This window comes from Oncorhynchus masou, chromosome 18, assembly GCF_036934945.1.
Source record: "Oncorhynchus masou masou isolate Uvic2021 chromosome 18, UVic_Omas_1.1, whole genome shotgun sequence".
Classification (NCBI taxonomy): domain Eukaryota; kingdom Metazoa; phylum Chordata; class Actinopteri; order Salmoniformes; family Salmonidae; genus Oncorhynchus; species Oncorhynchus masou.
Window position 1 is genome coordinate 30,243,145 of NC_088229.1, and position 17,077 is coordinate 30,260,221.

Sequence of the window (17,077 nt, forward strand, 5' to 3'; positions counted from 1 at the left end):
AAAATGAGACACTAACACTTCCAGAGAGCAAAATCCCTGATGAAGGCATATCCTTACACGCAGCCCACCATGCTTTGAAGTCCCAGTGCTCGGCAACAGAAGAAGAGGACCGTTCCCACTTCCAAGACCACAAAACATCCCACATCTCCCTAATCTTTAAGAATAGTAACTTGACCGCTATAAATAGCCCACATTGAAACAAATCATGCCCAATTATTCCATGGCTCACTGAGTCCCCAGATAAGATTCAAAAGTGACACTTCAATAGAATCTGTTAAATAACACCTACTGTAGCATTAAGCTAGCATAGGACAACACATCAGGTCACAGCAGCCATGCTCGAAATCCTAACTATTGTGAAAGCATGAAACAACTGTAAAGATTGATATAATGGTTGACCTTTTTAACCATGTCATGCTTTGTGGCACTTAACTGAGTTGTCACAGTTATACAGTTGGCTGCAATGAACTGTTTTGCAGAGTTAGTGTAGACTTCGAGTGAAGTGAAGTCATGTCAAACAAGATGCATAATGTAGGCTACAAGATAACATAATATGGTCTGTCTACCTCCCCGGGGCGTATTTTGATGTAGAAGTTGCTCCTCTTATAGGAGATTTTGAGGATCTTCGGCCAGGCGAAGCGGTTGATCCTCAGACGGTCACGGTAGATGAGTAATCCATTGGCACTGACGCCAAGCATGATGTCAATGCCCTCTGAATCCTGTCAGAGACAAAGGGTGCAACGGGATGGAGGGAAGGTCAGGGATGGCGAAGAAGTGTGTGTGTCACTATCATACGGATCCAATCCAGATAGATAAGATGAAGTAACATGAAGTAACGCTAGATGCGAACAGGCTATCAAGTTGACATCTTGTGACTATTCTTTTAAAATGTTTTCCTTCTGATTAGTCTAAACCATATTTGCAGCCTTACATTCTTAGTTACATTGTTGTCTATAATGTAGCAGTATGCACACACACACAACAACACCACACCACAAACAAACACAATTTGTAAATCTTTCCATACTGTACCTTGGCGTGATGCAGGTCTACACCATACATGGAAAGCTTCTTGGCATTTTCTAGAAAGTTCACCTCTGCCTCCGCTGGACTCATTCCCCTAAGGGAGAACACAGAGGCTGTCATTGGACTATTCCGACACCCCAACTTACAGCACTTTGAATAAAGAGAACAATGGGTCTGTTTGGGTTATAGTACGCAGGTTTGTCATTGGAATTAGTGGTTGATGTATGGTTGTGGCACAAAAATGTTGAGGTCTGCTCAGGCTCTGATTAATGTTAGACTTCTGCATGTTTTGAATGTTTGCATGAGTCAATTGTGTGTAACTAATTTAATTGTCTATCTACTATTCATATACGTTCATGTATTGAGAATTCAACACAATTGGTAACGACCTAGTACCAAATGGTACATATCAGGGGCGGACTGGCCATAGGGGGGTTTGGGTAAATGCCAGATGGGCTTGTCCATTTTTAGCCCAGTGGGCCTGTGGAAATTGTGGGATTTGCTCAAAACCATAATAATTTAGCTAATTCCAGTCCCAGTCCGTCCCTGGAACATACTGATGCTTGTGTCAATGAAACCAACGTGTCTACTATGCAATCGTTAGGTAATTACCATTTTAATTGTATTTGAATCTATGCCGACAGCGTAGACCTGTGCAGGAGGCTTTTTATTTACAATGATGAGCTGGCACGTGGCCGGTCAGGCCCTGACCTGTAGTTGCGGTGAAGCTCCATCACCCTCTCCTCTAGCTCCCTCGTCTGGTTGGGGGCGAAACGGAAGTCACTGATGTAGTCGGGCCCGTGTTCCTCTGGCTCATAATCACCCAGCTCCGCCTGCACCGTGTAAGAACCTAGCAGGGCGTAGGTCCCGAAGGAGCAGGGCAGACGCCAGGACAGCATGTCGTCCCTCAGCTGTAGACACAGGTAGTACCTGCATGCATCGATGAGTCATGTTCATTAGGCACCAAACAAAGGACAATGTATTCAAACAGGGAGAGGTCTACCTGGTCCAATAATAAATGCTTTCTGTTTAATGTTGCATAAACAAAAAATATGTATTCTGTTTCATGCCCTGATGAACATGATCATGGATAGACAAGAGGCAAACAGCATAGAGGGAATGCAGGATTTATAAGGCAACTTCCCACAGCTCGTTAGTCCCTCCCACATGAAACAATGCCCCTGTTTACTATAGAATAGTATAGTACTTACTATAGAATTATGTAGTAAACTGTAGTATACCGTAGAATACTATACTCCATGCTGTAGTATCCTTTGATCATGTGTAGTACTTAATAGAGAATTTTGTAGTATACTGTAGAATACTTTACTACACACTGTAGTATCCCTCGATCGTGTAGTACTTAGTATAATTGTGTAGTATACTGTAGAATACTATACTTCATACTAGGGAAGTAACGATTCACCGATGCGCATCAGTCCCTGATTCAAATGTTTAAGACACAAGTGCATCGGTCCACAGACCCCAAACCGATCCAAATGCATCGGTCAGAAAATATATAAAATGTTACAAATCGCTGGTTCACTAAATGTATTAGCTTATATTACATTCTTTCTACCTTCTGAAAATATCTCTCATCTTTTGTGACAACTGATGCTTCCTCTCCTTCAGTGTCGAACTGCATGTAACTGTGTTGACAGATATTGATCTACAAGTTATTTTGCATGGCGAACAACCATAGGCGATATTAGTAGCCTAGTCAAACTGCGCTGTCACTGTGCGCTCCCTCTCCGGCCTCTAGGTCACCAGGCTGATCATTAGGTGCACACCTGTCACCAGAGGGGTGCCAAGATGGCGGCTTGAACAGATGCTTTTTTACCGAGCTCCGTACCAAACTTCAGAAAGATTGTGAAAAAACAAGTTTACAGTCATTACTATTTTTATTTGTTTAAGATATAAGACCTTTCCTGTGACTGGAATATTAATTTGATAATTTATTTCGGCATGTCCATGCAAAGTCATGACAAAAAAAGAAAGGAAGAAGATAGCTGTTCTATTGCTAATCAACAAGAGAGAAACGTGCTTATAGACAACTGCCATAACTACGCTTGGCCTATGGATAATATCATGCTTTCGAATGCTGTTGAAGATGAAGAATTCCCCTCTTTACCAGTTACTCCGTGCAAACCTCCACCCTCCAAAAAACCCAACATGAACTCTGACATCGTGGCTACCCTCTCCTTAATCATCAACTCCAGGTCTGACACCATTGAGAAAATGGTAGGCGTAAACACCATGGTTATCAAAGGCTTGAAAAAGACTGTAGAATTTGCATGTGGTGAAATCAAGGATGTGAAAACGAGAGTGGAAAAAGTTGAAAAAGTGTGGAAAAGAATAACAATGTCTACCATAGACGTCTCAGTGATCTGGAACAATACACAAGAAGATGGAACCTGAGACTCTACGGCTTGCCAGAGGTGGAGAATGAAGATGTGTGAGTGGTGGCTATCCGCATCTGCCAAGAAGTTTTGCCTGGAGAGAAGAACAAAGTTGGTGATACCGTCGACGTTGTGCATCGCCTCGGCAAGAAGCAACAGCAAAACGATTCAAGACCAATGGGTATCATCATCCTCTTCACTGACATTCTACAGGGATGCTGTCTGGAAAGCTGCTAGGAAGAACGCCTTCCTTCAGAGCCATGGTATGCGTTTCGCCGAGCATTTCAGCCCGGAGGACATAGAACGAAGGAACAAGTTGTGGCCAACGATCAAGATAGCACGAAATGAGGGAAAGGCTGCTTACTTTGTCGGAGGACGAGGCTTCATCAACGGTTCAGAAATCCATATTCCTCCATAAAATCTGACCAGAAGGAACAGATTGATGGTTTAAGCCATGGCATGCTCATGTTCCTTATATTGTTTACCTAACAAGCATCAGGTGACTATTTTTCGGAATACTCGGGTACTTAGATTAGTTTGTTCTTGTATGACCAGAAGGCCTATTTTGTTTACAAACTTACGAAGACGACTGAAAGTTGTATTTATTTTGCATGTATACAGTAACTAAGATACTATTTTAAAGGGCATACAGGTCTGCTCTGACTTTACACAGTTATTGTTCTATTTAGTTATTAATACTTATTTCCAAGTGAAAAAGGTCTTAGGAACGTGTATATGTAAAACCTATTATATTCAATTTTTTTATGATCAGTTTTCATATGCATTTAAAATAGTAGGTAAACTTTTATTTAAATTATTATTTAGCATTTTATGTCTCAGAATAGTTCCTGGTTACACTAAAGAGGGTTTTAAGTCTCTCTTACTACAAGAACCCTTGGTTTGGTCTTGAACATAATTTTCAGTTGAGTTGATTTTCAAAGCCGAATAACGTCTAGCTCAAAGTTTATGGAATAAGCTATTTTCACTTTAAATTGACTTAAATGGTACAGATCTCGGTTCCTTATCATTTACGTTCACTGCTCCTACGTCTTTGACTCATCCTACAACAGTTTATACTTTTATATCATCTTTGTTGTTTTGTCTTTGTCTATAGTTTCTCTTAATGCTAGGGGGTTACGAAACAATGTGAAGCGCAAGGCCTTGTTTTTATTTGCTAAACAATATCGAACATATTTTTTCTTTTTTCAAGAGTCTCACTCAATTTCGGCTGATACCAACTTCTGGAGGTCACAGTGGGGCAACGATATTTGGCTTTCCCATGAATCTGAACGCTCCGCTTGTGCCACTACAATGAAAAATAGCTTTGGTGGTAATATTCTACACTCAGAATGTGACTGACCCCTTTGGTCACTTTATTTGTCTTGTGATCTGTTACAATGACATTACGCTCATTACTGTAAACGTCCACGGGTACAACACCAAACATGAGAATGATGAGTTGCTTGAATCTATAGAGAAACATATACTTCATTGATTATCTAAATTTCCCAATTTGTTATTATTGATAGGACTTTAACATTACTATAGATAATTCAACTGATAGATGACCCCCAGGTAGGCCAACCAATCAGAATTTGTGTTTAATAATTTTTATGGAAATGTTTGATCTTACTGATATACGGGGAGAGAGGTTTCCGGCTGACAGATCATTCACTTGGAGTAACAAAACAGGCTCCAGACAATCCAGAATAGATTTGTGGCTTATATCCAAATGTATTGGTAGTGAGTGTGTTACTACAAATATTTGTACTACTCCCCTCACAGACCATAGGGCCATTTACATTAATATCAAAATATTTACCCCTGATACTAACCTTGGTAGAGCATCATACTGGAAGCTAAATAGCTCATTATTAAATAATGATATAGTTCAATTTGAGGTTAAAGATCTGCTCTCACACTTTTGGGAAAGTGAAGAAAAATCTTATTGCAAGAACTGGGAGCTCTTTAAATTTGAGGTGTCCAAATACATAAGTATTTGTAAGCAAGTAATCTTGCTAAGTCCAGAAGAGCTGAAGAGGAAAAGGTGATCATTAAGATAACTTCACTTTCTCAAAGGTCCCCAGCCGGCCTCTCGGGGGAGGAGAAGATGGAACTAATTTAGTTACAAAATAAACTGGATAATATACATAAATTAAAAGCAGAAGGAGCCTTTATTATATCTCAGAAAAAATTGATTGAGGAGGGAGAACAGAATTCATCCTATTTTTTTAGACTTGAGAAATTCCACTCTAAAAATAACACAAAAAATGAATCACTAAACATTCTAGCAATTTTTACAGAAAATTGTATAGCTCTACGTACTGTCAGGAATTCACAGATATGTTTTTTAACTCACAGAATAATGTTCACTCTATCAGTGATATAGAATCTAAACAGTGTGATGAACCCATCAAAGTTGAAGAGATTATAGAGTCTATCAAACATCAAAAGAACAATAAATCACCAGGTGTTGATGGAATTACATCAGAATTTTACAAATTATTTTCTGAAGTAGCTCCCTTCCTATTTGAAGTCTTTTTTAGAGAGTATTAAAAAACAATGTTCTCCCTCCTATAATGAGTCAGGGGTTAATAACACTAAGCCTAAAAAAGAAGTGCTGCTCATCGATAACTGGGGTCCAATTTGTCTTCTTAATAATGACTATAAGATATTAGCCTTACTAGTTGCAAAAATAATTAAAGAAGTCCTGGATGCAATCCTTGATGAAACACAGTCTGGCTTTATGAGGAACAGACATATATTTTACCCCCTTTTTTTCTCCCCAATTTCGTGGTATCCAATTGTTAGTAGCTACTATCTTGTCTCATCGCTACAACTCCCGTACGGACTCGGGAGAGACGAAGGTTGAAAGTCATGCATCCTCCGATACACAACCCAACCAAGCCGCACTGCTTCTTAACACAGTGCACCTCCAACCCGGAAGCCAGCCGCACCAATGTGTTGGAGGAAACACCGTGCACCTGGCAACCTTGGTTAGCTTTCACTGTGCCCGGCCCGCCACAGGAGTCACTGGTGCGCGAGGAGACAAGGATATCCCTACCGGCCAATCCCTCCCTAACCCGGACGACGCTATGCCAATTGTGCGTCGCCCCACGGACCTCCCGGGCACAGCCAGTTACGACAGAGCCTGGGCGAACCCAGAGTCTCTGGTGGCACCCGGGAGGCCCTGGAACAGACATATTTCTAACAATGTCAGACTAGTAGTAGACATACTTGACTACTCAGACCTAATAACCGAGGATAGCTTCATATTTTTTCAAAGATTTTTACAAAACATTTGACACAGTAGAGCATCCATTTCTCTTCCACACCCTTGAGAGCCGTGGCTTTGGGGATTTTTTCTGTAAGGCTATTAAGACTCTCTATGCAAACGGTAACAGCTCTATCAAATTGAAATATGGCACCTCACCTAGATTTGAGTTAAAGAGAGGAATTAGGCAAGGTTGTCCTATCTCTCCGTACTTATTTTTATTAATCACCCAACTCCTTGCAAATTATTTAAATAATAGTCCTATACAAGGTATTTCCATAGCTGGTACAGAAATTATTATAAGCCAGCTGGCTGACGATACTACACTTTTTCCTGAAAGACTCTAACCAAATTCCCATTTCGATAAATGTGACACCTTCATATTATGGTATTCCAGTAAAAGAAGAACTTACATATTTAGGCATAACCATTACAAAGGATCAGAAGTCTAGAGGCTTACTAAATTTTAACCCTCTTATTAAAAAACCCCAGAAGAAGCTAAATCTATGTCTACAGAGGGACTTATCTTTTGAAGTTAAGAGTCCTAATAACCAAGGCTGTAGGTATCTCTAGACTAACATATGGCACGCTATCTTTATTTCTTGACAGTAAAATAAGCAAGGAGATAGACCTGATGCTTTTCAACTGTCTTTGGAGAAACCTTACCCATTACATTAGGAAAACTGTTGTAATGAACACGTATGAGAATGGTGGGCTGAATTTTCGGGACTTTACTACTTTAAATAATACTTTTAAGATCAATTGGATAAAACAATTCCTAAGAAGACCCACTTCAATCTGGAATTGTATTCCTCATCATGTCTTCTCTACTTTTGGTGGCCTTAACTTCATGTTGTTTTGCAATTATAATATTGACAAAGTTCCAGTGAAACTTTCTGCTTTTCATCGGCAGGTTTTCTTGTCATAGTCCTTCATTTATAAATACACATTTTCTCCACACAGATATTATATATGGAATAATCGGGATATATTGTATAAAAATTATTCTTTGTTTATAGAATATTGGTTCCGAAATAATATCCTATTGGTGAGCCAACTGGTAAATGCAGAGGGTCTTTTACTCAGTTATAAGGAATTCTTATCACTTTACAAGGTCCCTTTAACACCTAAATATTTTGCAATTGTTTTAGATGCCATTCCCTCAGGTGTTGCTATGTTATTCAGGAACATGTCAAGACCTGACCCTCAGAGCCTACCTTCCGTTGACTCATCAGTAAAAAAATATTTGTTTCTCTTTTGGTCCATTCAACAACAGAGCGATACGAGCCTTGTTTCAGCAGGATGTTGTATTGATACCTTACAGTATGCCATGCCTTATTGGAATGGATTTATTGATAATATCTGTTGGGAAGTTTGGATGTTGCCACACACATACCTACTTGTTAACAAAAATTAAGGAAGTTTCCTTTAAAATTATTCATAAATATTATCCTGCCAACCACTATATGAAGAAGTTTAAGGAAAACATCAATTCAAATTGCTCCTTTTGTAATGACCACCCAGAAACAGTGTCTTTTTTGGCAATGTATTCATGTAAGAAAACTGTGGCAAGACATCTTTATGAAGATTTTACACTATTGTGGAGAAATGTACTGCTTGGATTCTTTACATACAATAGAAATAAGCTGAAACATTTTTGTAATTAATTTCATTAATCTTTTGGCCAAATTTCATATACACAAATGTAAATTTACAAACAAAAAACACATTTTCTTACCCTACAAAAGAAATTGAACTGTATTTTAAGACAATTAAATACTCTACTAACAAAAAAGCTGTTAGAATTATAAGTGTATGTATGTCCCTTAAGGTCTTTAGCTCAATTGTCCATTGTATATAATCTATATATACTTGTGTTCTATCATGTACTTTCTGTATTGATTTGTTGTTAAAAAAAAAAAAAAAAAACCTGTCACCAGAGTTATGCACATAATGACAATCACCTGGACTCCATCACCTCCTTGATTACCTGCCCTTTATATGTCACTCCCTTTGGTTTCTTCCCCAGTCGTCATTGTTCCTGTTTCATGTCGGTGCGCTGTTTGTGTTTCTTGTTGTGTTCATTTATTAATTAAATGTATTCACTCCCTGAACCTGCTTCCCGACATCCAGCGTACATCGTTACATGCGCACAGTGCGAGGTAGGCGGCCTGTTCCTGACCTTGCACATCTGCATGGCACCTTCAGCATTAAAATGCTAAAATGGCTTGCCTGATATTAGGCTTTATTAGTTGCGTGACAACCTATGTAATTTGCTAGGTTATTATCTATGCGCTGTTGAAAATGGTGTTTTACCGGAATAAAAGTAAGCTACCGGAGATACAACTCTCATCTGGCTATACCTGCTGAAAGGGGTTTACAATAGATTGTATTTTAATTGTTCAGGTTCATCAGCAATAATTTTGGTAGTTTTGCGTTAAACAATCAGTGTATATGGTAATGTTTTGATAGACAGGGCAAAGTTGATAATTTCATAACGAGGAAAGCAATCCGTTTTACGAGGCGCACTGCATGCCCGAAGCAAGAGGACAAGAGAAGATCACTCCATAAAAACAGTCAAAATCAGAAGGGGATGAAATCCAAAGTTGTGCTATATCTTTATTGGCTATGTCATAGCTAATTTGTAAATGATAAATATTGATACATTACTAGTTCAAACACGTAATCTGACAAAATGACAAATTAATTTGTGGGAAATGGTGATTGCAGAACCAAAGTGGGGGGACAAAAAAACATAGGCTAAATTGCCCCCCCCCCCCCCTAATCTCCCAGAGTGCGAAGAACCTTGGCATGACCCTGGACAACAACACTCTGTCCTCCTCTGCAAACATCAAAGCAGAATACATCCGTAGAATAGGGCCTTTCCTCAGACAGGAATAGCCGCAGGTCCAAATCCAGGCAGTTGTCAACTCCCATCTAGATTACTGCAACTCTCTGCTAGCTGGGCTCCCCGCTTGTGCCACCAAATCCATGCACCCCGCTCCTCCACACACTCCACTGGCTTCCAGTCTAAGCTCACATCTTCAAGACCCTGGTGCTTGCCTATGGAGTTGTAAGGGGAACTGCCACTGCTTACCGTCAGGCTATGCTCAAATCCCAACCCGACCACTCCATTCCAACACCACTGGTCTCTTGGCCCTCCTACCCCTACGGGAGGGCAGCTCCCACTCAGCCTAACCAAAGCTCTTCACTGTCCTGGCACCCCAATGGTGAAACAAGCTTCACCCTAAACTCAGACAGCGGAGTCCCTGCCCATCTTCCGAAAACCTATGAACCCTACCTCTTTGAAGAGTATCTAAAATAACTCTCATGCACACGGAGTAAAATAAATATTTTAAAAAATCCAGTCTCTTCAAATAAAATGTGACCTACTATACTACACACTGTAGTATTACTTGATAGTGTAGTACTTAGTATACACATTTTTTGTATACTGTAGAACATTAATACCACATTACTCATTTGCATATACAGAACCCATTCCCATCTCCCATATCCCAATTTGTGCCACCCATGAGTGAGAAACCTACATACAAAGTATAGACCATATATTGTGTAATATGTAACATGTTATAGAACTATCTGTTTAGACGCCAGTCCTACCAAGCTACCTACATACCACCTACCTATAGGTTATGGAAATTATGCTCTTTTAGTATTTGTCCAGTAGGTTTCCTCAAGGAGAAAGCCCCTACTTCTATGTCAAAGACTAGTGATGGGAAAACAAGGCTTTCTGAAGCCTTTGGTGGCTCTCACCAAATTGTGTCAAAAAACGGTTCATTACTATGAGCTTTTAACACAATGCACATTAGTGACACGTGCTGGTCAGCAACTAACAGAAGCATTTGATGTTCAGATATAAGTTTTGACCAAGGCATTTATCAAAACTCTGTGGTACAGCGGTTAGTCATGGGTTTTGAACACCTAAACAGTTATAACATGAGGTTAGCATCTTACATCCTTCATCCTTTTATTTGCCTCCAAGTTTGTTTTAAAAACTGTATATCCATGTCATTATTTAGGATGTGACAAAAGCTTATCATACTAAATTAAACAAATTCTAAGAACAACAATATGCAGATAGTGTGGTTTCAAATCATCTCCCCCTCAGGAGACTGAAAAGATTTGGCATGGGTCCTCAGATCCTCAAAAAGTTTTACAGCTGCACCATCGAGAGCATCCTGATGGGCTGCATCACTGCCTGGTATGGCAACTGCTCGGCCTCTGACTGCAAGGCACTACTAGGGTGCACAATGACTCGTATGGTAACCCCAGTATATCACTATTGTTATTTTACTGGGGCCAAGATTTCTGCCATCCAGGACCTCTATACCAGGCGGTGTCAGGGAATTTGATTTGCTATGTTTTATCTGAGAAAAATTGTCAAAGACTCCAGGTGCCAGTCCCTAGTCATAAACTGTAATCTCTGCATACCGCACATTTTGAAAAAGCAAGTGATTAAACTAAGCTTTGGATCCAAGTCTAGGTCCAAGAGGCTTCTAAACAGCTTCTACCCCCAAGCCATAAGACCCCCCACTCCCCTCTATGCTGCTGCTACTCTTTTCATTATCTATGCATAGTCACTTTAATAACTCTACCTAGATGTACATATTACCTCAATTACCTTGACAACGGTGCCCCTGCACAATGACTCTGTACCGGTAACCCCTGTATATAGCCCCACTATTGTTATTTTACTGCTGCTCTTTAATTATTTGTTATTCTTATCTCTTTACCTTTTTCTTTTTTTTTCTTAAAACTGCATTGTTGGTTAAGGGCTTGTAAGTAAGCATTTCCCTGTAAGGTCTACACCTGTTTATTTCGCTTATAAAATCAAATCAAATTTGATTTGTTCAACCCTATGTTTTATCTGAGAAACTTCGTTGGCAATGCAGTAATAACCAACAAGTAATCTAACCTGCAGAGTTACCAGTCAGGTGCTCTAGTCTGGAAATAAAAGCTACATCTGAAAGTACAGTATATACATATGAGATGAGTATGTAAACAAAGTGGCATTGTGCTGCCATCCTGTTAGAAGGTAACAGATTATTTTATTACAATGGTTAAATTGGATTTTCATTGTGTTCAATGATGTTATTTGCCCCCTAGTGGCGCTTTCTGGTACTTAGAAAGACGACGCAAACAGGAAGTACAGAATTTGTTCTGCACGCATAGAAGCAGCTACAAACAACGCTACGGTGCAGGTCTTTCAATGTAGTTATTTCTTTTCACGCTTCAGCCTTGGGAAAATATTTGTTTAAGTTCGATTCAAGCATTTAGCTAATGATGATAATCTTGTTATTGATAGAGTTGCTTACATATCAATGTTGGTTGCATTTACTCACAAATTGCAATGCCTTTTATGTATGTCGTTAGCTGTATTACTTTGCTCATGCGTCATGCAAACAAATTGTAAAATATACAATACTGTAGTTTTGTTACTGTAGTGTAATATGCTTTGTTATTCTACATAGATGGTTGTACATTATTAGAGTAATGAAAGGAGCCAATTACCATATGGTTAACAATTAGCTATATGGTTTGGCATCATGCCAGATGCATGGTACCTTAGCGCCTGCTTTGTATTTATGCAACTTCAAATGTTTAATGTACAGCTACAGTATGTCGGTGTGAATTGAATACTAAAGTATATTCCTTTCTGTATTTTGCAGTTTCACAACATAAACATTTTTAAAATATTCATTCAAGAAAAGTCATGCCTTGGGAGTTTTATTGAAGATTTAGTTGTTAGCTATCTGTCTAGTTTTGCATGGGAACGTAACTCAAGGGCAGAATAGTGAAAAAACATCATCACATCGGGCTCAAGCTCAAGAATAACCACACACGGTGGTTTTGTTTCTACGTTCATCAGCCAACAAAGCCTATCATCATAGGGAAGACCAGCAGTCTACGATGCAACAACCAGAGCCAGGTGTTCAACAGAGAGAGATGGAAGAGCCTCTTCAGTACATTGGGACCAAGTCTCAATCTACAAGATCAAGGTCATCAAAACAGTCAAGCAGATCCTCAACGGCGAGTTCTGCAGCCATCAAAGCACGCGCCAAGGCGGACGCAGCACGTGCACAAGTCTTTATGCTGAGAAGGAAGCTTCTGTGATGAAACAAAAGGCAGAAATAGAGGCCAGCTTGTTGAAGCAAAAAGCTGACCTCGAGGCAAGTTTATATGTTCTCCAAGTTGAGAGAGCAGCTGCTGCTGCGTTGGCTGAGGCTGCAGCCTTTGAAGACGTTGTAGGAATCAGAACGCAGAGAGCTTCGCAAAGAACTAGACACAGGGACACAGCCCTTAAGTCCAGTCCAAAGTATATGTGAGTATGTGCAACAACATGCTAGGCCCTACTTTGCTGAACTTCCATTTGAAGTGGAGAAACAAGAGCTTAGTGTTGACCCAGCTACATGCCATAATCCAGAAAGTAGCAAACAACAGAACATGAGCAGAGACTCTCTGCTCAAAAGAAATGAACAGCAGCATGGTGGAAATGGAAAGCAAGCCCACTTCCAGTCACACACACAAAACTTCCCTGAGTCTCAAGTGGCACCAGACCTCATCAAGTACCTCCTACGATGTGAGATGGTGAGTTTTCCATTCAGTTTACAAGAAAAATGGATAGCACAGGGATCCACATATAAGGAGGACTATCGGGTAGCATTCCCACCATTCTCGTTCTTCTCAAGATTCATCAGGAACCAGGCGAAAATTAGATGTGACCCCAGCTTCACCCTCTACACCTCAACTAACCAGGTGTCCATGAAAAGTGAGAAACCTGCCAGGTACAGCAGCAAGACACCTGTGACTGTATACAAGACAGATGTGTCATCTGAGGCCTCAGACCACCAAACCAAACCCAGTATGACAAAGGTTGAAAACCCTGACCGTCACTGCCCAATACATAACAAGCCTCATCCTCTTAAAAGGTGTTGTGGGTTTAGATACAAAACTCTAGATGAGCGCAAATCATATCTCAAAGACAATGGCATTTGTTTCCGATGTTGTGGGTCAACTCAGCACAGAGCTAAAGACTGTAAGGTTTCAATCAAGTGCTCTGAGTGCGACAGTGACAGGCATCTTGCTGCTCTGCATCCAGGCCCAGCCCCTACAAATACAGACACCGCTACAGCAGAGACAGAGCATGGCGGGGAGCAAGGTGACGATGCTCTTCTATCTGTCACCTCAAAGTGTACAGAGATCTGTGGTGAGGCAGTCAATCCAAGATCATGTTCAAAAATATGCCTAGTCAAAGCTTATCCGGCTGGGAAAAGAGAGAAAGCTGTCAAAATGTATGTAGTGCTTGATGAACAGAGTAACAAATCTCTGGCCAAGGCAGAGTTTTTCAGTCTCTTCAACATCAATGACAACTCTGCTCCATACACCATGAAGACGTGTTCTGGGGTAACAGAGACTTCAGGCAGGAGAGCCGTCAACTTCATGGTGGAGTCTATAGATGGACACATGCAGCTCACTCTCCCTACTCTGATAGAGTGTGATATGATGCCAGACGATAGGATGGAGATTCCCTCCACCGACATTGCGTATCATCATCCCCATCTGCAACCAGTTATGGACAGAATTCCAGCTGTGGACCCAGACGCTCCCATCCTCCTGCTCTTAGGACGAGACATCTTAAGGGTACACAAGGTACGAAAGCAAATCAATGGGCCCCACGACACTCCTTATGCACAGCGACTCGACCTCGGGTGGGTCATTGTGGGTGAGGTCTGTCTGGGAACGGCTCACCGACCAGCCAATGTTAACGTGTTCAGGACAAACATAGTTCAAAATGGTCGCACATCCTATCTGAGCCCTTGCCCTGACATCATCCAGGTAAAAGAGAACTACAACAGCGTAGCTCAGAAACACATCTCTCCCTCTACAGTGCACTAGAGAGATCCAAGCACAACTATGAACACAGACAGCCTGGGATGTTCCATGTTCGACAAAACACAAGACGATGATAAACCAGCACCATCAGTGGAGGACAAAGCCTTCTTGGACATTATGGACAAACAGGTTTTCCAGGATGATGGAAACAACTGGGTGGCTCCACTACCCTTTCGCCCCACTAGACGTCGCCTTCCTAATAACAGGGATCAGGCCATGAACCATCTCACATCACTTCGCAGGACTTTAGACAAAAATCCTGACATGAAGCATCATTTTATTGATTTCATGCAAAAGATGCTGGATAACGACCAAGCCGAACCTTCACAGCCACTAGAGGGAGACGAAGAACGTTGGTATCTGCCCATATTTGGTGTTTACCATCCACAAAAGCCTGAACAAATACGAGTAGTATTTGACTCCAGTGCTAAGTGTCAAGGTGTGTAACTTAACAATGTTCTGCTCAGTGGTCCAGACTTAAACAACACACTCTTGGGTGTCCTATTGCGTTTCCGCAAGGATTGCATTGCACTAACAGCAGATGTGCAACAAATGTTTTACTGTTTTGGTGTACGTGAGGATCACAGAGATTACTTAAGGTTTCTCTGGTATGAAGACAACAACCCAGATTGAAACATAACTGAGTACAGGATGAAAGTCCATGTATTTGGGAACAGCCCTTCACCAGCCGTAGCCATATACTGCATGAGACGAGCAGCGCTACAGGGTGAGAAGGAACACGGGTCAGAACCCAAGCAATATGTAGTGAGGAACTTCTACGTCGATGATGGTCTGACATCAGTAGCTACTACAGAAGAAGCTGTCAACATTCTAAGAAAAACACAAGCAATGTTGGAGGAGTCCAACATGAAACTACACAAGATTGCATCCAATAGCAAAACAGTTATGGAAGCCTTCCCTATGGAGGACCGTGCGAAAGACTTAAAAGATCTGGACGTCGGAGTGGATCCTCTCCCCTTTCAACGGAGTCTGGGACTTTCCTGGAACCTGGAAACAGACAGCTTCTCATTCCAGGTGTCCCACAATGAGAAGCCTTTTACGCGGAGAGGCATCCTGTCCACAGTGAATAGTCCTTATGACCCCTTTGGGTTCGTGGCTCCAATAACAATGCAAGGTAAAGCCTTAATCAGAGAACTCTCTTCTGATCAGAGTGAGTGGGATGCCCCTCTTCCCACAGAAAAAGAAGAGGAATGGAAAATGTGGAAGGAATCTTTGATGGAGTTGGAACATATGTATATTCAGCGGACCTACATCCCAGTCTCCTTGTCTACCACTCAAAGAAGAGAGCTACACATCTTCTCGGATGCCTCTACAGTAGCCATAGGAGCGGTAGCCTACCTGAGAGTTATTGACTCGGAAGGTCAATGCCATGTTGGATTTGTCATGGGGAAATCAAAATTGGGCCCTCGTCCAGCCCACACTATCCCATGCCTAGAACTGTGTGCGGCTTTGCTAGCTTTTGAGATGTATGAACTGATCAAAGACGAAATTGACATTGATATACATGCAGCCAAGTTCTACACAGACAGTAAGATAGTTCTCGGTTACATCCACAATGTCACCAAAAGATTCTATGTTTATGTTGCCAATAGGATAACTCGCATCAGGAAGTCTACCCATCCAGATCAGTGGTGCTATGTAAACACTGACAGCAATCCAGCAGACCATGCAACCAGGCCCATACTTGCTGCGCTCTTAAAACACACTAGTTGGTTCTCAGGTCCACCGTTCCTGACCCAAACAAACTCGAGTAAGCCTGAGAATATCAATTTTGACCTTGTAGAGCCTCACACCGATGCAGTGATTCGACCAGACGTCACTGTCTTTGCCTCGAAAGTTTCTGGAGCTCAACTCGGCTCTCATCGCTTTGAGAGGTTCTCAAGCTGGAAAGCTCTCAATCGAGCCACAGCACGACTCATTCATGTTGCAAGATCCTTCCATGAAGGTGCAGACAACACCAGCTGCAGAGGCTGGCATGACTGTAATAAACCATGCGGTACAAGTGAGTTGTCACAAGCCAAAACAGCAATCATTCACTGTGTGCAACATGAAGCCTTCAGAGAGGAATTCAAATGCATTGAAAAGGGAAAAGAGTTCCCAAAGCAAAGTACACTGAAAAAGCTGAACCCAGTGATTGATGAGGATGGGTTGCTGAGGGTGGGAGGCCGCTTATCCTCCGCCGACATGTTACAAGATGAAAAACATCCTCTCATCATCCCACGGACACATGTTGCCACTCTGCTGGTAAGACATTATCACGAGCAAGTGGCTCACCAAGGCCGTCATTTTTCAGATGGAGCTATTCGAGCAGCAGGCTTCTGGATTATTGGGAGCAAACGTCTGGTCTCTGGTATCATTCACAAGTGTGTCACCTGCCGCAAGGTTAGAGGGAGGTTAGTTGACCAAAAAATGGCTGACTTGCCTGCAGACAGACTCACAT

The 17,077-nt window shown here is 41.3% G+C and overlaps 1 protein-coding gene and 1 non-coding gene across 2 annotated transcripts in view; one reads left to right on the forward strand and one right to left on the reverse strand.

Annotated features, from left to right (window-relative positions):
- LOC135559340 (band 4.1-like protein 1) overlaps positions 1–17,077 on the reverse strand; it is a 116,710-nt gene that overhangs the window by 37,650 nt on the left and 61,983 nt on the right. The window contains exons 7-9 of the mRNA XM_064993512.1: positions 1,738–1,956; positions 1,033–1,120; positions 549–719 (exon numbers count right to left, since the gene is read on the reverse strand). Coding sequence (XP_064849584.1) covers positions 549–719; positions 1,033–1,120; positions 1,738–1,956 — 478 coding nt within the window. The remainder of the gene's footprint in view (positions 1–548; positions 720–1,032; positions 1,121–1,737; positions 1,957–17,077) is intronic.
- LOC135505331 (U7 small nuclear RNA) lies at positions 10,357–10,413 on the forward strand. The gene has a single exon (XR_010450265.1). It is a non-coding gene; the product is annotated as a U7 small nuclear RNA (small nuclear RNA).